Below are 26,455 nucleotides of genomic sequence, written 5' to 3'. Positions count from 1 at the left end.
GTACTGCAAACTCAACCTAACTTTAGAAGAAACTTCATAGATTATACAAATAACTGAAAGCAATAATGAAAAAAAGTAAAAAATAAAAACTAGATTGAGCTATCAAAACCAGAGACTTAGTATTATTTAAATGGTAGTATTTATGTCACTCCTCCATTTAGAATTCTCTGCTATAAAGATAAGGTCAAAATGGGTACATGATTTACACATAAAGGGTGATACCATAAGCAAATTAAGAGAGCATGGAATAGTTTACCTGTCAAATCTATGGATAAGGGAAGAATTCGGGACTATAAAAGATATAGAGAGCATTATAAAATATAAAATAGATAATTTTGATTATTTAAAACTAAAGTGTTTTTGCACGAACAAAATCAATGCAACCAAAATTAGAAGGAAAGCAGAAAAGTGTGATTTGCAACAAGTATCTCTGATAAATGCCTCATTTCTCAAATATATAGAGAACTGAGTTGCATTTATAAGAATACAAGTCATTCCACAACTGATAAATTGTCAAAGGATGTGAACAGGCAGTTTTCAGAAGAAATCAAAGCTATCTATAGTCATATAAAAATGCTCTAATCACTATTAATTAGATAAATTCAAATTAAAACAACTCTGAGTTACCACCTCACAGCTATCAGATTGGCTAATATGACAAAAAAGGGAAAATGATAAATATTGGAGGGGATATGGGAAAATTGAGACACTAAAGCACTTCTGGTAGAATTGTGAACTAATCCAACCATTCTGAAGAGCAATTTTGAATTATGCCCAAACGTCTATAAAACTGCATACCCTTTGATCCAACAATACAATTGCTATCTCTGCATCCCAAAGAGGTTTTTTTTTTTTTAATGGGAAAGGAGCTACTTGTACAAAAATATTTATAGCAGCTCTTTTTGTGGTGACTAAGAATTGGAAATCAAAGGGATGCCCATCAATTGAAGAATGGCTGAACAAGCTGTGGTGTGGGACTGTGATGGAATATTACAAGCAGGATGATTTCAGAAAAACCTAGAAAGACTTACATGAACTCATGCAAAGTGAAATGAGCAGAACCAGGAGAACACTGTGCATAGTGAGAGCAGTATTGAGCAGTGAAGAATTGTGCATGACTTAGCTATCCTCAGTAATATAATGATCCAAAACAATCCTAAAGGAATCATGATGAAACATTCTATCTGCCTCCAGAAAAAAAAAATTATGCTGTCAGAATACAGATTGAAGCATACTTTTTTCCTTTTTTTTTGTTTGAGTCTTCTTGTACAAAATGAATAAAATTGCAATATTTTACATGATTGTACATGTATAACCTATATCAGATTGCTTACTGTCTCAGAGAGGGTGGAAGACAGAAAGGGAGAAAGGAGTAAAATTTGGAACTCAAAACTTTTTTTTAAATGTTAAAAATTGTTTTAACATGTAATTGGGGGTAGGGGGATTAAAATACCATTAAAAAAATTCTCTGCCATTAAGACCTTAATTCTCTTTTTTAATACCTGAAACCTAGGGGAAAGGAAAATAGCATACAGCAGTGACAATAAACTCAAATAGACTCTCTCAATGGCATATTTACTTAGAAAACCACAAAGTAACATTATCTATGTTGCATTGTATTTTTGTTTTGTTAAATATTTTCCAATTACATTTTAATTTGATTCTGGATAAACTCAGGAGTGGGGGCCCTTCTGCAAATTTGAGATCTCTGATATGCCCTATCTCAGTTCCCTCAGAAATTGTAAAAATACTAAGAAAAAGAGGAAGCAAATTAATTTCCAAGAGACTTTAGCATTAAATCAGCATCCAATCTGTAGGAATAGAAGAATTTCCATAGTCTAATGAAAGACAAAGATACAATCCAAGAATATATGAACCTGAGGGTAAAGTTTTCAAAAACAGGGATCCAAAATCTCAACAACCATGTGAAAACACAGTCCAAATAACTAAGAGAAATGCAGATCAGAAAAACATTGAGGTTATATCTCATGCCTAGCAAACTAGGGAGGGGAGAAGAGGGAAATAAATCAATGATGGAGGAGTTATTGAGCAGCCTAATACTAATATATGTCAGTGGAATGATGGACTGGTCCAATCTTTCTGGATAAAAACTAGAGTTGTACAAGAAAAGTTACTAAACTGTTCATAATTTTTGAATCTTAAGTTTCCATTGTTGAGTAAATATGGTAAGGAAGTCAAGGACAGAAACAAGTTTCCGATATATACAAAAAACTCATAGCAGTACTTTATATGGTAGTAAAGGCAGTTAGGAAATCCAATGGATAGAATGGTGGACTTGGACTCAGTGAGACCTAAGTTCAACTCCAGCCTGATGTTTACTAGCTATGTGACCCTGGGCAAATCACTTTGCCATTGTCTGCCTAAGTTTCTTCATCCATAAAATGGGAATAATACTAGCATCTACCTTCCAGGTTTGTTATGAGGATCAAATGAGAAAACATTTATAAAGTACTACGTAAATGTTAGTTAATATCATTATCATAAGATTTGAAATCAAAATGCCCCATCAATTGAAAAATAGATGAGTTAACTGTTCTAGAGGACTGTAGTAAAATATTATTGTGTGATTTAAAAAATGGCAAATAAGAGAAACATGAACTCACAAATTCATGAAGAAGAATAATGATAACAACAATAATAACAGTAAAAATATTAGTAGCTAACATTTATATAGTGTCTACTACGTACCAGGCACTGTGCTAAGCACTTTACAATTATTATCTCATTTGATCTTCACAAGTCTGGGAAGTAGGGATTATTAGCAACCTCACTGAGGCAGAAGTGAAGAGTCACACAGTTAGTAAGTATCTGAGGCTGGATCTGAACCTAAGTGTTTCTGACCCCAGGCCTGGTCCTCTGTCCACTGCTCCACCTAGCTGCCTCTGAATGAAACAAGAACCAGAGGAGCAATATACACAGTGACTGCAAAAATGTAAATTCAATGGATCATTTCTAAAATGAAGCTTAATTCAAATTAATTGAAAAAATAATAACGGTCCTACAGAAGAAATAATGAAGCAGATCCCTTATCCTCAGCAAAGGATAGGCAGGGAAATACCATGGCATAATGTTACATATAGTACCAGAAGCACTATTTGAGATGATTTTGCTTAACTGTCTTTCTTTGTTAAAAGGAAGAGTCCCATTTCATGAACAAGATATGGTAGGGTAGTAGAAGGGTAAGGATGGGGACAAAGTGAAAAATAATTGTGAAATAATAAAAAAAATCAATAAAACTTTTTAAAGCCTAATAATTATAATACCAAACATCTGCCCCATTCATGACACAGCCATGTCCTCCAAGAATGTAAAAATTCAAGAATACTATACTTTGTTATATATTCACACTCAGATATGGAAATCATTAAGAACAAAAAATGTCTGAGATGCTTAAAGATGTCCCATAAACAGTCCATAGGGCTCAGATTCAATTAGTCTGATTGTTCTCCCTGCCTCCAGTGTCCAGAGGTAATATAATATAGTGGGAAAACTGCTGAACTTGGAGTCAGGAGAGATCTAGGTTCAAATCCTGCTTCCCATGCATCACTTACTAGCTGTGTGGCATGGGTCAATCTCTTAACTTCTTAGAGCCTCAGTTTCCCTTATCCTTAAAATGGGGATAGTAATATCTCAAGTACCTTCCTCAGTGGGTTGTAAGGATCAAAATTAGATAATTTATGCAAAGTACTTTATAAACCTAAAAGCGTATATAAATTTTGACTTATTTTGCTTTATTTTATTGAATTCAATATATCTGCCTCTCCAATTTGGAGAATGGACTAGAATCTCCAATATGGAATGGATAGGAATCTATACAAGTATCGCTCTAGGGAGCCCAACTCTTAGAAGTTAATCTTGCCTTGAGATTATGGAAACAAAACCATTTCTCCTTTCCTGATCTTGACTGTACAAAACTCTCTGTTCTAAAGAAACATTCTATTCAGGAATAGGAGCTGTAGGGTTAGAAAGAAGCTGAGAACTAGGGAGATAAAGCATAAAAGTATATGCCATAGGACCTGGCAAGAAGAAATGCACACACCAAGAATATTAACTACCATAAACTGAAAGGATTTCCTGCATGATTTTGGAAGTCTTTCAATCATAATGTTTACCTTCATTTCTTTTAGCTTTCATAATGTTAATGATGATGTTATTTGTATGTATCTGCCCTAAAATCTTTCACTATGGTATATTTTCAAAGGCCAGAAGAGCATTTATGTCCAGAAAGCTCAGTAATTTAGTAGCCATCTGACAAAAAAAATGTCACTTAATATTTGCTTTTATCATTCCAACCTTTAAGAGTTTAATTCCCTCTTCTCTGTGATTTTCATTGCAATTTTGCTATGTTACCACAGGATAACAGTAGTGCCCATTGGTCTCAGGTTATAAGGAAGGAGATTCAATAAGGTTGCTCTCTTCTCATAACACCACACATCTCCACACCTTTCTATTAAAACAGCAAAACATAAAATTTAAGCATCAAGCAATAACTCCTTTAAATGACTTAAATAAATGAGAAAGTGAAAGGAGCAATACAAGGTAAAAGTCCTCCTGATTAAGTTGAAAATAGATACAAATGATCAGAAAATATCAAAATGAGTACCAATCATCAATAGCTAGTGAATATATTTGGTACTAACATTTATATCTTTCTTAGCCAACTTACCTCATTTTCTCTACAATATTCTCCATACTAAACTTGCTATGCCATGATCATATTTGGACTTTATAACCTCTAGGAGCTTCTCTCTTAGCTGCAATCTTTTCCATGACCTAATCATGGTCCCGACCTCCTTTAGTGTTTGTCTATACTCTGAGCTACATTATTGAGAATATTTTGAAGAATAAGACCATACTCTTCAAATATCTGAAAGGTTGTCATATGTAAAAGGAACTGAACTTGTTTTATTTCTCCCCAGAGAACAGATATAGAACCAGTGAGTTTAGATTAAAGAGACATTGCAGCTCAATAGGAGCAAAATAATTAGAGCTGTCCAACAATGGAATGGGAGCCTCAGGACATAGAGAGCCTCCCATCATCAAAGTCTCAAAGGAAAGGTGAAATAACCACTTGTCAGGGAGGTTGTGGAAGGCATTCATGCCTTAGGCATCGCTTATGCTACATGAGGCTCCTTCCCCTGAATTTTGTAAATGGTTCATGGTCCTACTGGTCTGCAACTTCCACTGCATTTTTACTGATTTTCACCATAAGAAAAGGTTAGAATAAAAGAAGGAAACGATTCAGATCCCTGAAAAATGCTTTCATTTACTACAGATGCAACCCCCCCCAACTCATCAACAGTAGAAGTCTTTACCAGAAACAATACCACTCAGTAACTCAGTATTCAAACTCAAAATTCTCTATTTGACAAGAAGTGCTGGGAAATCTCAACAACAATTTAGCAGATATTTGGGTTTGTTTGTTTGTTTTGGGATGAGAGGCCAAGATGATGCAGAGAAGGCAGGGACTTGCCTGAGCTCTACCCCAAATCCCTACAAAGACCTTTAAATAATGCCCTAAAACAAATCCTAGAGTGGCAGAACCCACAAAAGGATGGGTTGAAATAACTTTCCAGCCCAAGACAACTTCAAAGTTTGGCGGGAAAAGTCTGTCGCACTGGGGTGAGAGTGGAGCACAGTCCATCGCAGTACAGACAAGGCCCCAGCAAGCCAGGAGCAGGTCTCGGAAATAAATGAATCAGCAGCTGCAGCGGCTGTTTCCAGAGCTCTCAACCCACAGATGGTAAAGGGGTCAAACAGCTTGGCAGGACTCTATCACTTTACCCATACTCAGATCCAGGTTGTAGCTTTGGGTGGCAGTCCAAGGGCAAGGAAGAGCACTAGCACACCCCAGCTTGACACTGCAGTGGAGCAGGAACCCTTGTCACATTTCCAGGGCAAAAAAAGAGTACATGAGGTCACTCGCAGACCACAGCACAGGTCAAGAGAGAAGTAAATACACCTCTTCTTAAATCATAATACCTTAGAAAAACTGAAAACTTACAGGTCCCCAGAAGTATATCTGAAACACCTGCACAAAACTCCAGAGGCTTGGGACAGTGTGCCCTCCACCCTGGAAGCAAAGCCCCACTTTACCAAAGAGTTAAAAGTTAAGAAATAGGCTGGGGAAATGAGCAAACAACAGAAAAGAATCTGATCACAGAGAGTTATTATGGTGACAAAGAAAATCAAAACATACATTCAGAAGAACACTGCAAAGTCAAAATTCCTATATCCCAAGTCTCCAAGAAAAACATGAATTTGTCTCAGGCCATAGAAGAGCTCAAAAAGTAATTTAAAAAATCAAGTAAGAGATGTAAAGGAAAAATTAGGAAGAGATATGAGACTGATGCAAGAAAATCATGAAAAATGAGTCAACAACTTGGTAAAAGAGACACAAAAAATACTGAAGAAAATAATGTCTTAAAAAACAGAATAGGCCAAATGGTAAAAAAATAAAAATAAAAACAAAAAGTACAAAAACGAATGCCTTAAAAAGCAGAATTGGCCAAATGGAAAAATAGGCACAAAAATTGACTGAAGAAAAGAACTGATTAAAAATAGAACTGGCCACATGGAAAAGGATATACAAAACCTCACAGAAGAAAATAATTCTTTAAAAATTAAAATTGGACAACTGAAATCTAATGAGTCCACAAACATTACAAAGCAATAAAACAAAAGCAAAAAGAATGAAAAAATAGAAGACAACGTGAAATATCTTATTAGAAAAACAACTGACCTGGAAAACAGATCCAGGAGAGATAATTTTAAATTTTTAAATTTTTTAATTTTATTAACTTATTTTGATTTATCAACAATCACTTCCATATGGTTTTCAGTTTAAAATTTTTCTTCCCTTTCCTCCCCCCCCTCCCCAAGATGGTGCACAATCTGATATAGGCTATACATTTACATTCCTATTAAACATGTTTTCACATCAGTGAAGTTGTAAATAAACATTAAAACCAATAGGAGCAACCATCAGAAAGAGGAAACACAACTCAACAGAAGAGAAAAAAAAAGATAGTGATTCAACTTTCACAGTTATGATTACTATCTGTGTCTTTTTCTCCATCCTTTTTCCCCCTGTTTTTGCTTTTCTTTCTCCTCTCTCCCTTTCCCCCCTCACCAGTATTTTGCTTTTGACCACCACCTCCTTCAGTCTCTCCTCCCTTCTATTATCCCCCTCCCCCCTCTTCCCCTTCACCCTCACCGCTTCTTCCCTCCCTCCCATCGCCCTTCCCTTTTCTTTCCCCTTTTCCTTCCTACTGCCATAGGGCAAGTTAGATTTCCATACCTAACTGATTATGTTATTCCCTTCTTGAGCCAAATCTGATGAGAGCAAGGTTCAAACAATGCTCACCCCCTCCCTTCTTTCCCTCTGCTGTAATAGGATTTTCTGTCTTTTCCTGTAATGTAATTTACCCTTCTCTGCCTCCTTTCTCAGTACATTTTCTAAGATCAGACTAATCCACTTACTTGGATCCATTTAACCCACTTGATTAGATTTTTTTTATCATTACATCAAAGTCAACTAATATCCACCCCCTTTATGTATACTCCTTTAACATGGTGTAATAACAATACAGTTCTCAAGAGTTGCAAGTGTCATCTTCCCTTGTAGGGATGTAAACAGTCCACCCTTATTAACAATATTTTGTATCTTTCTGTCCCATTTACCTTTTTATGTCTTTCTTGAATCTTGTACTTGAAGATCAAATTTTTTGTTGAGCTCTGGTCTTTTTATGAGGAAGGTTTGGAAGTCCCCTAGTTTTGTTGAATATCCATCTCCCCTTGAAAAATCATGCTCATTTTTGCAGGGTAGTTGATCCTTGGCTGCAATCCAAGCTCCTTTGCCTTATGGAATATCATGTTCCATGCCCTGTGGTCTTTTAATGTAGAAGCTGCAAGGTCCTGTGTAATCCTGTGGTTCCATGATATTTAAATTGTTTCTTTCTGGCTGCTTGCAGCACCTTCTCTTTCATCTGGTAATTTTGGAATTTTCCTATTATATTCCTTGGTGTTGTCAAATGGGGATCTTTTCTAGGTGATGAGTGGTGTATTCTTTCTATGGTTATTTTACCTTCTGGTTCTAGGACTTCTGGGCAGTTTTCCTTTATGATTTCCTGAAAGATACTGTCCAGGCTCTTTTTTTCATCATGATTTTTCAGGTAGTCCAATGATTTTTAAATTGTCTCTCCTGGATCGATTTACCAGGTCGATGGTTCTACCGATGAGGTATTTTATGTTTTCATCCCTTTTTTCATTTTTTTGTTTCTGTTTGACTGATTCTTGCTCTCTCATAGAGTCATTAGTTTCCATTTGTCCAATTCTAGTTTTTAACAGATTGTTTTCTTCTGTTAGTTTTTGTACTTCCTTCTTCAATTGGCCAATTGTATTTTTAAGGGATTTGTTTTCTTCAGTGTACTTTTTTTTCCAATTGGCCAACTGTAATCTTTTAAGGACCCTTCTACCTCTCTCATTAGACTTTTAAAATCCTTCTTGAGTTCTTCTAAGAAGGCTTTCTGGGCTTCAGACCAGTTCGTATATCCTTTTGATGTTGCAGATGTGGGTTTGTTGACAATGTTGTCCTCTTCAGAATTTCTGTCTTGATTTCAATTCTTTTCATAATATGAATCTATGGTACGTTTCTTTTTATTCATGGTTTCTTTATTCCATGGCCTTTAAAGAGATTGAGCTGCTGGGGAACAGAGGGCACTGACCCAAGCTTCTTTGTTGGGCCTAGGTCTTGGTCACTGGCTTTGTGTGCTGGGGCCTCTTATGTTGGCAATTGGAGGCTGTAGGGTTTTGGCAGTTTACCTCATGTTGGGCTGGAATCAGCAAGGCTGGAACTTTCAGGGAATTCTAGGTTGCCTGCTTTTCCTTTCCTTTAGCTTTCATCAGCTCCTTTTAGATGGGTGCTGCAGGGTGTTTATCTGCCTGGGGGCCCTTGCAATGCTACCTCCCTCATTTCTGCTAATGCACTGGGAGATTCCTTTGCGGTAAAGTGCCAAGGCACCTAGTGGTTTTCTGAGCTGGTTTCCACTGGTTCCCCCACCCTCACTGAGGCACTCAGAGGTCCAGGTGTTGGTGTTTGCCTCTTCTACCACCTGGGCTTCAGGATCTTCTCCTGGTTGACAGTTGGAGGATGTTCTGACAGCTTACCTGGTGTTGGGTTGGAATCAGCAAGGCTGGGACTTTAGGAAGACTCTAGCTTGTTTTCTTTAGCTCCTTTCAGTTGAATGCTGCAGGGTGCTTCTCTGCCTGAGGCCCTTTGTAGTGCTGCTTCACTTATTTTTGCTGAGGCACTTGGAGACCTATTTGTTCCCCATCTTTCTTCCAGTTCAGCTGTTCCAGGGGTTTTTTTTCCCCTAAGGCAATATTTTCTGGGTTTTCAGAGGCTGATAGGGGAGGGTGAGAGTGACTACCTTTTTACTCTACCATCTTGGCTCCCAGAAGCAGAAGCTAATTTTAAAATTATTGAACTTTCTGAAAGCCACAATCAAAAAAGCCCCTACACATCATCTTTCAAGAAATTATCAAAGAGAACTGCCCCGATATTCTAGAACCAGAGGGTAAAATAGAAATTGAAAGAATCCACCAATCACCTCCTGAAAGCGATCCCAAATTCTAGAGCTCCCAAATCAAGCAGAAAATATTGCAATCAGCCAGAAAAAACAATTCAAGTATCATGAAGCCACAGTCAGGATAACATAAGATTTAGCAGCTTTTACAATAAAGGATCAGAAGGCTTGGAATATGATATTCTGGAGGGCAAAGGTACAAGGATTACAACCAAGAATCACTGGCCCAGCAAAACTAAGTTTAATCCTTCAGGGGGAAATGGCCATTCAATGAAATAGAGGACTTTCAAGCCTTCCTGAAGAAAAGATCAGAGCTGAATAGAAAATCTGACTTGCACATACAAGACTCAAGAGAAGCATTAAAAAGGTAAACAGGAAAGGGAAATCATAAGGGACTTCATAAGGTTAAATTGCTTATATTCCTTTATGGGAAGATGATATTTGTAACTCATAAGAACTTTCTCATTATTAGCGCAGTTAGGACTCTACATAGACAGAGGGCACAGGTGTAAGTTAAATATGATAGGATATCTTTAAGGGGTGAGAAAGAAGAATGTACTATGAGAAAGGGAAAGGGAGAGGTAGAATGGGGCAAATTATCTCACATAAAAGAGGAAAGAAAGAGCTATTACAGTGGAGGGGAAGAGAGGATAGGCAAAGAAGGAATAACATACACACTCATTTGGGTATAGAAATCTATCCTACCCTACATGAAAGTAGGAGGGGAAGGGAATAAGAGAAGGGGGGTGCTCATAGAAGGGAGGGCATATTGGGGGAGGCAATATTCAGAAGCAAAATTTGTTTTAGGAGGGACAGGGTGAAAGAAGACAGAGATAGAATAAAGAGGGGAGGATATAGTATGGAGGGAAATACAGTTAGCAATCATAACTTTGAAAAAATTTTTGAAGACAATTTCTCTGATAAAGGCCTCATGTCTCAAATATACAGAGAATGAGTCAAATTTATTAAAAACAAAACAAAACACAGCCATTCCCCAACTGAAAAGTAATCAAAAAAAAAAAAATGAACAGTCGGTTTTCAGATGAAGTAATCAAAGCTATCTATATCCATCTGGAAAATACTTCAAATCACTATTGATTAGAGAAATGCAAATTAAGACAATACTGAGGTACTAACCTCATGCATATTGGATTGGCTAATAGGAGAGAAAAGGAGAATGATAAATGTTAGAGGAGATGTAGGAGAATTAAGACACTAATGCACTGTTGGTGGAGTTGTGAACTGATTCAACCATTGCATAGAGCAATTTGGAATTATGCCCAAATGTTTATAGCAGCTCTTTTCTGGTGGCAAAGAATTGGAAATTGAGGGGATGCCCACCAATTTGAGAATGGCTGAACAATTTGTGGTATATGCTTGTGACGGAATACTAGTATGATATAAGAAATGATTAGCTAGATGCTCTCAAAAAACCTGGAGAGACTTACATGAACTAATGCAAAGTGAAATAAATAGAAAGAGGACAACATTGTACACAGTAACAGCAATATTTTAAGATGATCAACTGTGAATGACTTAGTTATTCTCAGCAATATAATGATTCAAGACAACTCTGAAGAACTTATCATGAAAAATGCTATCCACTCCCAGAGAAAGAACTGATGGATTCTGAATACAGATCGAAGCATGCTTTTCTTTACTTTCTTTATTTTTCTTGGGTTTTTATTTTGGTCTATGTTTCCTTTTATAACAGGACTAATATGGAAATGTGTTTTGTATGATTACATATGCATAAACTATATCAAATTGCTTGCCTTCTCAATGAGGGGACTGGGGAGGGAGGAAGAGAATTTGGCACTCAATACTTAAAATGAATGTTGAAAATTGTTTTTACATGTAGTTGAGGAAAATTGATATATTTAATTTTTAAAAGATATTTGTTTTTTGACTAAAAACTTTTACCATATACCACAATAGTCTCAAAATGTATACACGACCTAAATATCAAAGGTGATATCATAAAAGGCAGACAAGAACTAGATTGGTACTTTTCACAACTGAATAGGAGAAAAAATTCAAATAAAGTTAGATACAGTCACAAAACACAAAGTAGGTAATTTTGATTTCATGAAATTGAAAAGCATTTACACCAAAAAGAAAGTAATCAATGCAGTTAACATAAGATGGGAAATATGGGAGGGGGAAATAAATCTTCATATCAAAGTTCTCTAGTAGAGATATCCAAGATGTATGGGAAACTAGTTTAGCTATTTAAGACCAAGAACCAGTCAAGAAATGGTCAAAGGATATGAATAAGCATCTATCAAAAGAATTGCAAAAATATTAACAACCATATAAAAGGTTACGCTTAATCACCAATAAGAAAAATGGAAATCAAAAAGATTAAGGTTTCACCTCACACCCAGCAAATTGCTGAGATGAGAATACCCAATGTTGGAAGGATTAAAGAAAAACAGACACAATAATGTATGACTGGAGGACCTATGAATTGGTAGAACCGTTGGTTCTGGAAAACAATTTAAAACTATGCTTTAAAATACCTAAAATGACTATAACCTTTGATCCCAAGATCCTACTATTAGGATTGCCCAGCAAGATGGTGAAAGATAGAAAGAAACGACTTGTACACAAAAACATTCATATCAACACTTTTTGTAGTAGCAAACATATAGAAACTAAGTGGATCATTATCAATTATGAATAGCTAAACAGATTTTGGCAGATAAATGGACCTCTAATTGTACTTAAAAATATAATGAAATATAATATACCCTCAAAAAAGTGAAGAATTCAAAGAACTACAAGATGATTTATATGAACTGATACAGTTAAGTAAGCAGAACCAGAAAAACAATGATTACAACAACATAAACGGAAATAACAACAAAAGCAAAAATACAAAACTTAATGCTATGCAATCCTTCTTTTTGCTTTTCCCCTTCTTTATACTTTTCCACTATATTTTTATTTTATTAAATATTTCTCAATTACATGTGAAAAATTTTAAGATTCATTTTTTAAAATCTTGAGTTCCAAATTATCTCCCTCCTTCCTAATTGCTATGCAATTCTAATGACCAACCCTTAGCCTTATAGAACAGATGAGAAAATGAACCTTTCTTAACAGAGGTGAGAAATTAAAGTGCGGAACACTGAATATGGTGTCAGATTTAGTTTATGTATTGATTAGTTTTACTAATCTACTGTTTTTCTGTCTGGGTTTGATTCTTTATCACAAAAGATTACTGATAAGCAGTCAGTCAACATGCATTTAAGTAAAGTCAAAAGCACTTAGTAGGCACCTACCATGTACTAGCTAAGTGCTGGAGATACAAAGAAAGACAAAAACATTCCATGCTCTCAAAGAGCTCACAGATTAACAAGAAAGATTCCATGCAAAGAACTATGTACAAACAACATATATACAAAATAAAATGCAGATAATCTCATAGGAAAGATACTAGCATTAAGGGAGAATCAAGAAAGACTTCTTGAAGAAAGAGGGATTTTAGCTACAACTTGAAAGAAGTCATGGAAGTTAGAAAGCAGATTTGAAGATGGCTAGAATGTCAGGCATGGGGAATGGCCAGTGAAAGTGTACTAGGTCAGGAGATGGAATGACTTCTATGAGAAATAGCAAGGAAGCCAGTGTCACTGGGTTGCAGAGTATATTGAGATGAGTAGGGTCTAAGAAAACTAGAAAGGTAGGAAGGGGCCAAGTTACAAAGATCTTTAAAAGTGAAACACAAGATCTTAGATCTGATCCTGGAGATTTTAGGGAGCCACTGGAGTTTATTGAATAGGACGGTGACATGATCATATTTGCATTTTAGGAAAATCACTTTGATTAAGAATTTACTATGTGCCAGGCACAGTGCTAAGAGCTAAGCATGCAAAGAAAGGCAAAAATAATCCCCTGTCCTCAAGGAATTCACATTATAATGGCAAAGTTAATATGAAGAATCAGTCAATTAAAGGAGACTCTAGCAAGAATCTTGCTGACAATGCCTATGTCATAGGATGACCTATTTCCTTTTCGTTAATATAGATGGGCAATAGAGGCATCCTTGAACTCCTGGAGGATAACCTTCTCTTGTCATATAACCCAGAAGATTTCAGTCAGCTTTTGTATAAGCAGTAGACCCCCTCCTTGTTGATTTGTGCTGGAATAGAATCAGCATCAAGTAGTTTGCCACATGAGAGGAGCCATATGGCATTCAAAACTTCATCTTCAATTGGGAGTTTGGCTAGAGAGAGATTGATTTCAATATGAAGTAAATGGTCAGGGGCTTCAGCATTGATTGATGACAGTCTGTTGAGGGCGCTATGGAAGTGTTTGGCCTATCTCTATAGGATCATGCCCTTATCACTGATCACGGGGCTCCATCAGTACTAAGTAGCTGAAATACACCCAAGGTCTTTGGCCCATAAATAGCCTTCAAGGTATCATAAAAACACTGGATTGTTACAATCAGCATAAAACTGAATTTTATCTGCCTTTTTACTGAGCCAAGCACCTTGCATCTTTCTGAGCTTTGCTTGCACTTTACTTTTGATGGCATTAAACACTGCTTTTTAGAGATAGATGAACTATCCTTGGTAGACCCTGTTAGAGTTCTCATTCTTCATGCAGTAGCTTCTGAATTTCCCCATCTAACTAGGTATATACAAGATATCTACAGAGTAGATGGAAGATAATTTCAGAAGATAAAAGGTACTAATAGCTAGGAGAACTGGAAATGAAGTCCTGCAAAAAAAATGGCATTTAAGCTAAGTCTTGAATGAAGCTAGGAAAACTAAGATGTGGAAATAAAGGGGCAGGTAAAGGAGCCAGCCAGGGGAAAGGAGCAGAGATTTGAGATAGAGTATCATAATGTAGGCCATAGAGTATGGATTACAATAAAGTGTAATGAGACTAGAAAGGAAGAAGGAAGCCAATGCCAAAAAAAGAGGAGTTTCCATTTTATTCTGGAGGTAATGAAGATAAAGGTAGGCTGAACGCAAAAGGAAGGAGTTGACATGGTCAGACGTACACTTTTGAAAAATCACTTTGGAAGCTGGGGGGCTGGAGTGGGAAGAGACTTGTGGGAGGAAGAACAGTTATACAGCAATAATAATAGTTGAGATGAGAGATGATAAGAGCCTGTCAAAGGGCATGTGAGAGTAGAGAGCATATATGAGAGATATAATGAAGGTAGAAATTACAAGTTTTAGAAACTGATTGGATATGTGGGGTGAAAAAGAGTGAGATGCTGAGGATGGCATTGATATTACAGGCCTAGGTGACTAGGATAATCTTGGTACCTTCAAGAGTGATAGGGAAGTTCAGAAGGGGGGAGAATCTGGGGAACAGAAAATGAGTTCTATTTTGGACATAACGAGATGTCCAAAAAAGAGTCTGAAATATTTATAAGACATCTAGTTCAAGATGTCCAAAAGGCATGGTTATGTTCATGGTCATGGTTATGATTATGGTTATGGTTATGTATTGTAGCTCAGGAGAAAAACAAGGGCTGGATAGAGAAGATAATTGAATCTATGGAAAATGATAAGATTAAGTGAGATATTGTAGAGGAGAAAAAGAAGAGCACCCTGGACAGAGTCTTGGGTAACACCCATGGTATGGAAATGGCATGGAAAAGGAACTATCAAAGAAGTCTGAGGAGTAGTGAAACATGGAAGAACCAGGAGAGAGCCATTTCATGAAAACCTACAGAGGAGAGAGTATCCAGGAGGAGGAATAATTGATAACATCAAACACTGAAGAGAAATGAAGAAGCATCAGGATTGAGAAAAGACCATTAAATTAATCAGTTAAAAGACCATTGGTAACTTTAGATAGGATAGGTTCAGTTGAATGATAAGACAGATTACAGGGGCAGCTAGGTGGCACAGTAGATAGAGCACCACCCCTGAAGTCAGGAGGACCTGAGTTCAAATCGGCCTCAGACCGAACACTTGACACTTACTAGCTGTGTGACCCTGGGCAAGTCACTTAACCCCAATTGCCTAAAAATAAAATTAAAAAAACATTATAAAAAAATATTATAAAGAAGATAGATTACAGAAGGTTTCTAATAGAGAAAGAAAAGAGTAGAAGCACCAAGTGTAGACAGCTTGCAAAAGGAGCTTAGCCATTAAGGGGAAGAGAAATACAAGACAGCAGCTAACAATGCTAGGAGGATCAAGTCAGGGGTTTTTTTTCCTTTGTTTTAGAATTGGGGAAACACAGATATATTTGTAGGCAAGAGGGAAGGAGCCAGTAAACAGAATGAGATTGAACTTAAGAGAGAAAAAAGATAAGAATGGTGACAATTTGCTGGAGAAATCCAGAGGGGAGGATGGGAACAAGGGTGAAAGTAAAAGAGTTGACCTTGTCTAGGAGAATGGCTATCTCTTTATCCAAGACTAGAGTGAAGGAGGAAGCAGTTTGAATAATGTGAGGGATGAAAAGGAAGGAGAAGAAAACAGGAGAGAAATATTTTCAGAAATGAAAATGATGGGGGAAAAACATATCGATTAAAAAAAATCAAATAAACAAAAAGACAGTCAAAGGCTTTTTTTTTCATTCCTAGTCTCTCTGAGAGGTGAGCCCAGGTAGCAATGGAAAGACTAAATAAATGCTTTAGAAAAATGATATAGGCATCACTATAAAGGACAAATTGGAAAGGGCAGGATGTCAAAGCAGTAAGACAGATAAAGGGTTTTTATCCATCTGGGGCTACCAATGTGGTCAAGACAGGGAATTTAAAAGACACTTACCTACTATACAAAGAATACTTACGTGCTTAGCTATCTGCCACCTGTGTGAACACACCTGAACTACAACATCCCTTGTCACATAAAATAGCTATAGCAGGAGATCCTAGCCTCCAAGAGTCTATTTGTATTTAAACAAAACATCTGATAGTCTTTTATGAGATTCCTTGCAGGAGATAAAGAAATATAGTCCTCATATTAGTGCCAATAGGTCAATTTATAGCTGGTTGAATGATAAAACCCAAAGAACATTTATCAATAGACTGATATCAAGTTGGAAGGAAGTCTTCAGTGGCCTGCCATGGAACTGTCTTCACCTTTTCCCCTTATTCGACATTTTTATTAATGACTTTATATGATGATAAATGTCAAGCCTATCAAATTTACACATGAGAAAATTGCAAGGGATAGGTAATACGTTGGATGACAAAATCATGATTAAAAAATATCAAAAAACTGGTACAATGAGCCAAAAATTATCATTATTAAAGTTCATGAGTGTCTACAGGAATGACTTAGTAGCAGTCATTTTTAAAAGCATTGGGAATTTTAGCTAATTCCATAATGAGAGGCAATGTGGTCAGAAAAAACTGGGCCCAAGTCCTACCTCTGATACATACCGATTGTGTAACTTTAATCAAGACACTTAATTTTTCAGTGCCCCAAGGCAGCTCTCCAGGACAAAAAGTTGCTGAAAAGGTACCAATATGAAAGGGCTTGAAGCAGAGTAAAAGCAGAATTCAGAGCAAGGTGCAAGACTCTGTTTGATTATGGGTAGAGTGCATGTTTTTTTGTCCAGCTATGTGGCCCAGCTGTACCCTACAATTTCTTCTGACGTCCCTCGAGGTGGAGATTCCTGCTATTCTCTTTATTTTCCATACCACTCTGGAAGGCATCAGGTAGATTAGACTACTTATGTAACTCCAAAGGTCAGAACTAAGACCAATGAATCAAAGTTGTAGAGAAGCTAATAGATAACTCTCCAGAAATTAGAGCAGCTGAAAACTTCATGAAATGGATTGCTTTGAGAAGTTGTGAGTTCCCAGTAACTGAAAATGTTCAAGCAGAAATTTGATAATTACTTGACAGAGAAGATGAAGGCAGGGGATTCTTAAACAAGGTAAGACATTGGATCATCTGGACCCAAACAGCCCTCCTAACTAACAGTGTATAATTCCAACTGATGATTCACCCACATCTAAAGTCATAGCAAGCAAATCCAGCTACCTTAGATATTCAGATTAATTTAGCTTGGTACTTAATTCAGAAAACTGGATTCTGTAACCTTTCCTTTTCATGCTTTTTTCTTTCATGTTTTACCTTGACAAAAGCTCTTTTTTAAAACCTTCTATCACTTCTTAGTACCATGTTATAGAAATCTTCCACATGTTGAGTAAATGTTAGCGTACCCCTAGTGTCCAATCATGGTGATGGCAACAAATTACCCGCTCTAGCAATAAAGAACTGAATTAGGAAGAAAAAGCAGAGAAGTGGAACTAAAAAAAAAAAGTTAAAACCAAATTCAAGTGCCTCCTGCCCAGAGATTCCATCATAGATACAGTAACTTGCCAATAACAAAAATTTCTTAAAATTCTCTGTCTCTGTCTCTCTCCACACACACACACACACACACACACACACACACACACACACACACACACACACACACCATTTACCTTTATAGCACTTTGATTCCTTTTACATACTTACTATATTCAAATCTGTATTATGGTTATCTATGTGTTTTATAATTCCTACTAGATTATAAACTCTAAGGGCAGGGTCAAATAGAAACAATATTTTTTAAAGAACTGATAAATAGAAGTATGTATAAAATGATTCTACCTAAACATACATATTTGTGTCCAATGGCAGCCATCTCTGGGGAGAGAGGAGTAGGAGAAGAAGAAAAAAGAAAATTGCATAATAACTTTATTATATATTTAAAAGGATTAGCAAGTTGTGTATTAGATTTGCAGTTTCATGTGCAATCATCTTTTTTTCTATTTTACTATATTATGGAAATGCTTATTTTGTTTCTAAGTTCAGAATAAAACAAATAAAATTTTTTAAAAAAGAAATGAACAAAAATTTCCTGAAGCAACATCTGTTCTTACAGTTAATGTTCTCCCTTCACAGTGATTACTGGTGCTCCTGAAAATTTTCAACACATTATCCTGAATTTCATTTTCTCTCCTTTCCTCCTGATCCCACAGGTCTCTAAAAAGCTCTAAACTTTTTCACAACTTCATCTCAACCTAACTGAGTAGGACTCCCAATCTTCCAGTTCACCATCCTCTCCATGAAACATTGTTCCTTCTCTGCAATATTACCAGGTTAAAGAAACCTCTCTGTTCCATTCATACAACCTGCCCAGAGATGTCCCTGACTATCCCTTTTAAACTCAATACTTAGCAACAGGGGAAATCAGGTAGTAGCTAGGAAGGAAATGAAAACAGAGATCCAGATGACATTTGTGAATAAGGATTTTTGGTAATACAAATATTCAACAATTTGGTGCTTCCTTTAATTGTACATTGTTGGAATTTTAAAAATTTCTCTTCTTCAAAATATAAAGTTGCCTTAAATATCAGATTATAGTATTCAGGCCATATCATGATTTTTCAGCTGTGTTCAACTCTTCATGACTCTATTTGGAATTTTCTTGGCAAAGTTTTCTTAGTTTGCCATTTCCTCCTCTGGCTCATTTTATAGATGAGGAAACTGAGGCAAATAGGATTAAGTGACTTGCCTGGGGTCCTATGGCTACTATCTGAGTCCACATTTGAACTCAGGTCTTCCTGACTGCAGGGCTGTCACATTGTCCACTGCACCACCTAGTTGCCCAGTACCATATTGCTAAAGTTCTATAAGTAATTAAACATAAAAAAAATTGCATCTTTTCCTCTTATTTAACCACATTAGTTACTTTATCTTTCCTTTTCTAATGAATACCAATGATTACCAATGTGGCATGAGTGTGACAATACGCCAATGTTGGACTCTAAAGAGTCAGTAACTGATACAACTACCCTTACTCTAATATTCAGTATAGTCCTGAAATATATTTTATGGTTTCTTCTGACTCCATAGTAGGCATAGGCATCTACAAAATGGTGTCAGAAATAATATGCTTGTTAACAGGCCAAAAGATCTCATAGGCATCTCTCAACTATCTCTCAGTCCAGAAGTCCCACTTCCAAAAGTTGAGCTCTAGCTCCTCAGTGGACAAAGCTAGTAAAATACATGCAGTCGCTTTCATTTTGAATAAAATATTTTTATCTCAATTACAATGTCACAAGGCTTAAAAAAAAATTCACAAATAAACATATATAAATTTATCAGATAATAAATTATTCATGAGATAAAATTTAGAAATAATAGTACTAGGTATAAAAACAGTTTCTAAAGTTAGATTTGAAAGTTTTCCTAGATAAAACTGTTCACACAAAGGATTCACTTAGCACAAACTAGTCATAATTTCAGTTTTAAACATGTAATTTTTGCTAGTTGTTTGATTTTTTTTCCAAATGTGTCATGAGAAAGTGAAGAAGTATTTCAAGAAATTCAAAATAAATTAGTAAAACCTTTGTCTAGTTACACAGAAGTAAAATAGTACTTATGACTAGACTCTAACGTAGTCATAAGTTTTCCACTTAGAATGCTGTATTTTATCTGATAAAAGATTCAAGAAAATGTCATGTAACACTCCTGCGTATATGACCAACTCATCATCCCATCAGAAATCTCTATAGCAGCACCAGAATTTTCATTTTCAAGATACATGAGCTTTTGTCAAATAGTGACATCTCCCCTGTAATATGAATTTTCAATATGATATAAAAAATGATGGATATATCACACATTTCAGAGAGCAGAGAACAGCAACCTGTCAATGAATTTAAAATTTGTGACAACCTATTTGAAGTTCTATTCTCTAAAAGACCAGCACACTTTTATAAACCATATAATGTAAAACAGTTGCAAATGTTTTTGTTGAATATGAGGAATAAGTTCTTTCCACAAAATGTAAGTGTTGCTTCTGTTGCTTAAAAGACATGTTATCTTTTCATTAGCATTTTTAGTTATAAAAATATAAGTTAGTAGTCCTATAAATTCCTATGCATAGATGAAATTGATAAAAAAAAAAGTTGCCATTTCTATAACATATGCAAAATAAAGCATTGGCTGACTCATCCCCATTATTTAAACTTACATATAAACCTTCAGGAGTATCATATTTACTGATCACAAAGAAAGGTGAAAGCTACAAGTTAACCAGAAAACAAATGGAAAAACAAAAGAAGTATTAATTAAACTGATTCAGACACTTTTTACTTAAGCCTATGTCTTCTGACAATTTAAAAATATAGAACCACTTTTAAATGTTCTCAAACTAAGCCAAACAACAAAAAAGCACAGTGACATTTAAAACTTCCAAATACAATTAATAAGCAGTATAGTACCAGCAATACAGCCATTTCTGTTTTCATTTAACAAAACAATAAAATCATTCATTTACAAAGACCTTAGAAGTAGTTTACAGAAAAATGATGATACCTAAAAGAGGAGCAGATTAAGAATGAGAAACTCATTATTAAAATAGAGAATAGTTTTTCCTCCTGAATTAAAAAATCCTTAAAAATGGTAGATTTCATATAATTATATAAATTCCATAAACACTGAAGATCAACAGAAGCTTAATGATACCCTCCTTCCATATATAGTCATCTAAAATAGATTACACACAGAGTTCTTTCCTATGATATTCCACAAAATTGTCAGTGAGTATTTAGTTAAGTTTCTCCAAAATGGCTAAAAGGAAAATAGCTACATTATTTTTTTTAAAGAGGTGGTGTTGAAGATTTTGATTTGTTTTTTAAAAGGCCATTGAACTTTAATGAAATAGGATGTTAAATGGAATAGAGTATGTTCTTGATTTAGAATAAGTATTTCACAATAAAAAAATATATTATAAATATTCATTAACTTTAGCATTTCAAGTCACCAGATCATCTTTCCGAACTTTAGAAACCACTATTGTGTTCAAGCACAAGTAAAAGTAACATAGGGGCCAAAAATCAACAACAAAGTGAGAACTCCATTTAAACTTTTGTACAACCAGTCTTAACACTTACTCTGTTACACATCCAAATGAATTCAACAATTTAGGAGAACTGAGGAAGTGGAGGGAGGAAGGAGAGAGAAAAGAGATGAAAATAACTGAAATTTAAAGTGAGTGACACTTCATAGTTTCTGTCTATTGGTGGCTTGTCATCCACCATTTAGAGACTCAGTTGCATGGAAGAGTCTCTGGCATGGAAAAAAACCTAGGTATGAATCAATTACAATTTTGAAACAGTTAAATGTTCCCTGGCAATTCCAAAAAAGAAAGTGAATGATAATAAAATCCAAGCTCACCTACCAATTCTCAATTCTAAAAGGTTTTTTACATGTCTAAGTTAGTTCTACTTCGGATTATGTGTGCCTTTTTTCTTGACTTCTCTCTGCTCTGATCCTTTCATTAAAACACAGTCTAAAGTTAACCCTTTGTCCCCACAAATAGGCTCCATTATTCTTTTCGCCCAACTTTAGAGATAGGTAAAGCTGATGAGTATTTTATTAATAAAGCAATGATTCCTCAAAGAAAAAGATGGTAGAAAAAAGAAAGGAAGACAAGGAAGGGAACTGGGCTTGGAGCTAGCTGCAATATACTGAAAAGAATTTACAGGCATTTTCATTACCATGCAGAAAATACTTATTGATCACAAATCCTATTCCAGTTAATTCTTTAATGCAAAAAACTAATCCTTCTAAACCAGCATTTCTTAATTTCTAAGGAGACAGGACAAAACATGTGTATATGAACAAAACATCTCTGGGTCCTACCTTGTGCCAATGCTTGAAACATGTGGAGCTGAAGCAAGAGAAACGCCCACCATCCACGACAGAAGAAAAAGAAACATAAGTTGAACTTTATCATTTGTTTTCTCCAGCTATTCCTTCGTGCCATAATCTCTCCTCCGACCTCTCTTCCAATCATTATATCCTCCCTGACTGCCTTCAGATCCGAATGCACGTTTTCATCATCATCCTTCCCAGCCCACTGTGAGGCTGGGCTTTCTTTGGTTAAGTGGCAACTTGCATTCCTGTTGCTCCGGTGCTGAAGTTTGGGGGATACTGGCTTCTCTTGTTCATAGGAGGCAAGGACCGGGTGGTTTGTGCTCACTTGGCATGCAACCCGAAGGCAATACTCCGCGTGCATGGCTGTATTATAATCTCCATCTAAATCAATGTATCTTGTAGAAGTATTGATTGCACCAAAACAACCAGTCAGAAATGTGAAACACATGTTTCTCTGCCTTGTCACATCCAATGCCTTCCACACAGGCTGAGATAGTGCAAGTTTACTGACACTGGCTAGTATTTCGGTAAATCTGGGTCCTTCATCGCAGCACTGTAACAAACACGAGATTGTTCCATTCTACCCAGCCAGCAACTGAAGACGGCAAGCCAGAGAGTACCTTTCATATACCGCAAAGAGGACGAAAACTATATTCCCATTAGATTTTCACTGATCATGGTAGTTTCCAGATTTCAATTCCCTGTGAAATATTACATTCTTTTACCACTTGGGGGAAAAAAAAACAAATAGAAAAAAAGGGAAGGAAGCACTCAACCTCCTGTAGGGACGGTTTACTTCAGACCACTGCAAAATTAGCTGGATAGTAGATAGGGGAGTCTCCAAACATCCTCCAACCTCTTAGATACACGCACCCAGAAATATGCAAGTGTACCCGCTTTCCTAGGATACAAAAAAGCTCTGATCTGTACTGGGAGCAGGCAGAGGAGGATAGGAGATGAAAAGGGTTGTCTCGGGCAGGTAAGTGGCTTAGTCCTTGCTTCGGTTGCAACCGGCCCGGCAGGGAGGGTGGCCAGGTGCGGTGTGTGATGATAGAGAGGGCAGCTTGAGGGGAAAGAGGTGGACTAAGAAGAAGCCACTGCGGGTGGGGATGGGTGTGGGTGGGTGTGCAGGAGAGGCTAGAGGAGAGGAAGAGGGAAGGTTTGCACTGGTAGGGAAGGGCGAGAGGGGAACGTTTCAGAGACAAGGGTTTAGGGCTGGGTAATAGAGAAATGAGAGGGGAGGGGAGGGGAGGGGAGGGAACACAGATCTGAGGGGAAATCGCCTGAACTCTTACAGGCAGTTGGGGAGGATAGTCGAGAGCACCCAACGTTCAAAAGGGAGGTGTGGGTGAGGACAGAGAGTGAGGAAGCTGAGGACAGTGAAGGGGGGGTGAAGAAAGAGGAGGAAATTGAGGAGGTGAGGGACACCCCCCCCCAGCCCAAGACTCCTTCCAGCAGCTGGCGCGGGAGGGGAGATGGGGGGGGTCTGTCTGTAGCGAAAGACTCCATGACTTGCGGGGTATGGTGGGGAAGAGAATAAGAATGCTGAGGGCGGGGGTACAATCAGGGTAGCGGACCTTCTGAGGTGGGGAGAGCGAGGATACCGGGGAGGGGGGACGCTGGGGTGATGAGTGAATATGCTAGGGAAAGGGGACTGCAGATATGAGGGGGGTAAGAAGGCTGGGGAAAGGGAGAGTCTGGAGGGAGAGTGTGAGAATGCTGGGGAGAGGGGACTGATTGGGATAAGGCGGGTTGCTGAAGAAAGGGGACTGCTAGGGTAAGGGGGGGTAAGAATGCTGGGAAGGAGGGTACTCGGAAGGAGAGGGTGAGAATGCTGAGGAAAGGAGACTGCTGGGGTGAGGGAGGTAAGAATGCTGAGGAGAGAGGGCTTCTTGGGGGAGAGGATGAGAATACTCGGGAGAGTATTCTGGACTTGGGGCAGGGGGTAAAGAATGCTGGGGAAAGGAGTACTTAGTGGGAGGGGTCTGGGGAAAGGGGACTGCTTGCGGGAGGGGAGTAATAACGCTTAGGAGAGGGGGATCCTAGGAGTAGATGGGGAGAATGTTGAGAAAAGGGGGACTGTTGGGGTTAGGGGATTAAGAATGGGGGCTTCCCGGGGGGAGAGGTGAGAATACTGGGGAAAGGAGACTCCTAGGGTGAGAAGAGTAAGAATGCTGGGGAGTAGAGGCGGTTAGTGGGGAAGAAGGTGAGAATGTTGGGGAAAGGGGATACCTGGGGTTAGGAGGGTAAGAATGCTAGAGAGAGGGGAACAATGCTGGGGAGAGGGGACTGCTGGGGTAAGGGAGTTTAGAATGCTGGAGGGGCGTCCTGAGAGAGAGGGTGAGAATGCTGGGGTGCGGGGCGGGGAGTGCGTGTGCTCGCGCTTCACAAGTCACCCCACGAACTGTTCGGACCCCCCCACACACAGCCGCCCCAGACTCCTCGGACATCCCTAGAGGCCACGAGTGGCGGAGGAGTAGAGGGCGTCCGAGGGTCCCCCTCTGCCTATCAGCTGGAGGTGGGAGGGGGCGCACTAGGGAGCATCCCCTCGGCTGGGCATGGAGGTGGGGGGTCCCTCTCCCTCCCTCCCTTCCCGGCCTTCGGGACGCACCAACGGAGTGCCCGCGGAGGGTCCGGGGGAGCTGCCTCATCACCCACCCCCCGGCGCCCGGTTCCTTCCGCGGCGCTGTCCCCGAAGAAAAGTGGGACGGAGCAGAGGCGCCTCCGCCCGCCAGCCCGTCCGCCCTCCAGCCGCTGCCGCCGCCGCCGCCGCCGCCGCCGCGAGAGCGCGGCCAACACTCACCCGCCGCCGCCGCCGCCGCCGCTTCCCATTCACAGCCCGGTCACACGCGCCGCCCTCAGCCCGGAGCTGATTGGAGGAGCCGAGATGGCTCTGGCGTGTCCTGTTCTTCCCTCCGCTACTCCCCCCTCCCTCCTGCCCCGGCCCCGATCCCGACCCCCCTCGGTTGTTTTCAAACTATCGGGGGCCCGCCCGCGTGGAATTTTGCGCCCTCCCTCCTGGGTCCCCAGGCCTCTTTCCGCGCCTACTACGCCCCCTAGGGACCCGCGGTGGGGACTGCACCGCCCGCCGGGCGCCCTGGCTAAGGCACGAGGGTTTTTGGCTGCTTGGCGACGGCCTGGCCCGGCTGCACTCGTTCGCAAGCCTAGGCGCGCCCGGGCATCCCGCGGCGCAGGAGGCAGACGGACCCCGCCCCCTCGGTCCCCCGGAGCTACTCCTGCTGCGGGAAGGGAGGGCAGAGCCGCGACTTGCAGTTGGCAAAGAGAAGAGGGCGCCTGCAGGGACGGGGAAGTTTCCGCTCGCACAGGTGCTTCGTCTCTGCCAGGTTCTGGCTGCAGTGGAGACTGCGGGCAGCCGGGAAAGAGCCTGCTTCGCGTCTCCCCCTCCGACTGAATCCAGCTGTTTTCCCACAGCTGGACAAGAAGGGGATGGTGAAATCATCCAGCAATGCTCCAGTAAAATGGGATCCTATTAAACACGGGGTGGGGCTCTTTCGTCTCCTTAACGAATAAAGAAATAAAACTTGGCCCCAATCTCTGCTGGCACTTAAAAGAAGTAGGGGATTTATTTAGGTTTTGTGCCGTGTTTAATTGTATTTATGCAGTTATTTATCTATTTACTTTTTATTATTTATCAGTTTACTTATCTGATTATTTGTTTGCTTGTTTATTCATGTATAGAGTTTAGAGGACCAGAAACAGAGGGGAGAGGACAGAAATAGCGTTTCCTTAGCCTTAACGTCAGCCCCATTGCTTGCTACTCCACGAGTGCAGAGAATTGAAGGGTTCTCTCCTTCACCCCTAACTTGCCTGCCAGCTGAGGCTGGTCCCCAGGGTTGAAGTTCAGCAAGGAACTCATCCCCCGGGAGCCTCTGTGTTTGTCACCGTATTCCCCTGCTACACATTGCTAGGTTTCATGCCTCATAGTGGGAAGCCTCCTCGGGCGGGATAAAAAGAAAAAAAAAACTGGTTGTTTTTTGGTGGTTAAACACTAAGTTACCTTAATTGGAAATGAGAAACTCGCTCAATTGGGTTTTTAATTACTAGTAACAAAGTATAATGGCTGCAAATCTGCTTCCTGAAGAGTTTGGGAGTTCAGTTTATAGAAGATTTCAAGGTCGTCTTTGTCCTAGAAAGAAGATTGGGGGGGGGGGTTGATGGGCGCTGTTCTTGGTATAATAAGGT

General features: G+C 38.8%; 1 protein-coding gene across 1 annotated transcript in view; it reads right to left on the bottom strand.

Annotated features, from left to right (window-relative positions):
* The window catches only part of SDK1 (sidekick cell adhesion molecule 1), a 1,163,851-nt gene extending 1,138,902 nt beyond the window's left edge, over positions 1-24,949 (bottom strand). Inside the window, 2 exon segments of the mRNA XM_078152930.1 lie at positions 22,238-22,953; positions 24,864-24,949. Of these exon segments, the coding sequence (XP_078009056.1) occupies positions 22,238-22,700 (463 nt within the window). The 5' untranslated portion in view covers positions 22,701-22,953; positions 24,864-24,949.
* Positions 24,950-26,455: the final 1,506 nt, after the last annotated feature.

The sequence above is a fragment of the Phascolarctos cinereus genome, unplaced genomic scaffold, assembly GCF_003287225.1.
Source record: "Phascolarctos cinereus isolate Bilbo 61053 unplaced genomic scaffold, phaCin_HiC Scaffold_4;HRSCAF=312, whole genome shotgun sequence".
In the NCBI taxonomy this organism is placed as follows: domain Eukaryota; kingdom Metazoa; phylum Chordata; class Mammalia; order Diprotodontia; family Phascolarctidae; genus Phascolarctos; species Phascolarctos cinereus.
The sequence above is the reverse complement of the archived record's forward strand: the minus strand, read 5'-3'. Positions and strand labels throughout refer to the sequence as shown.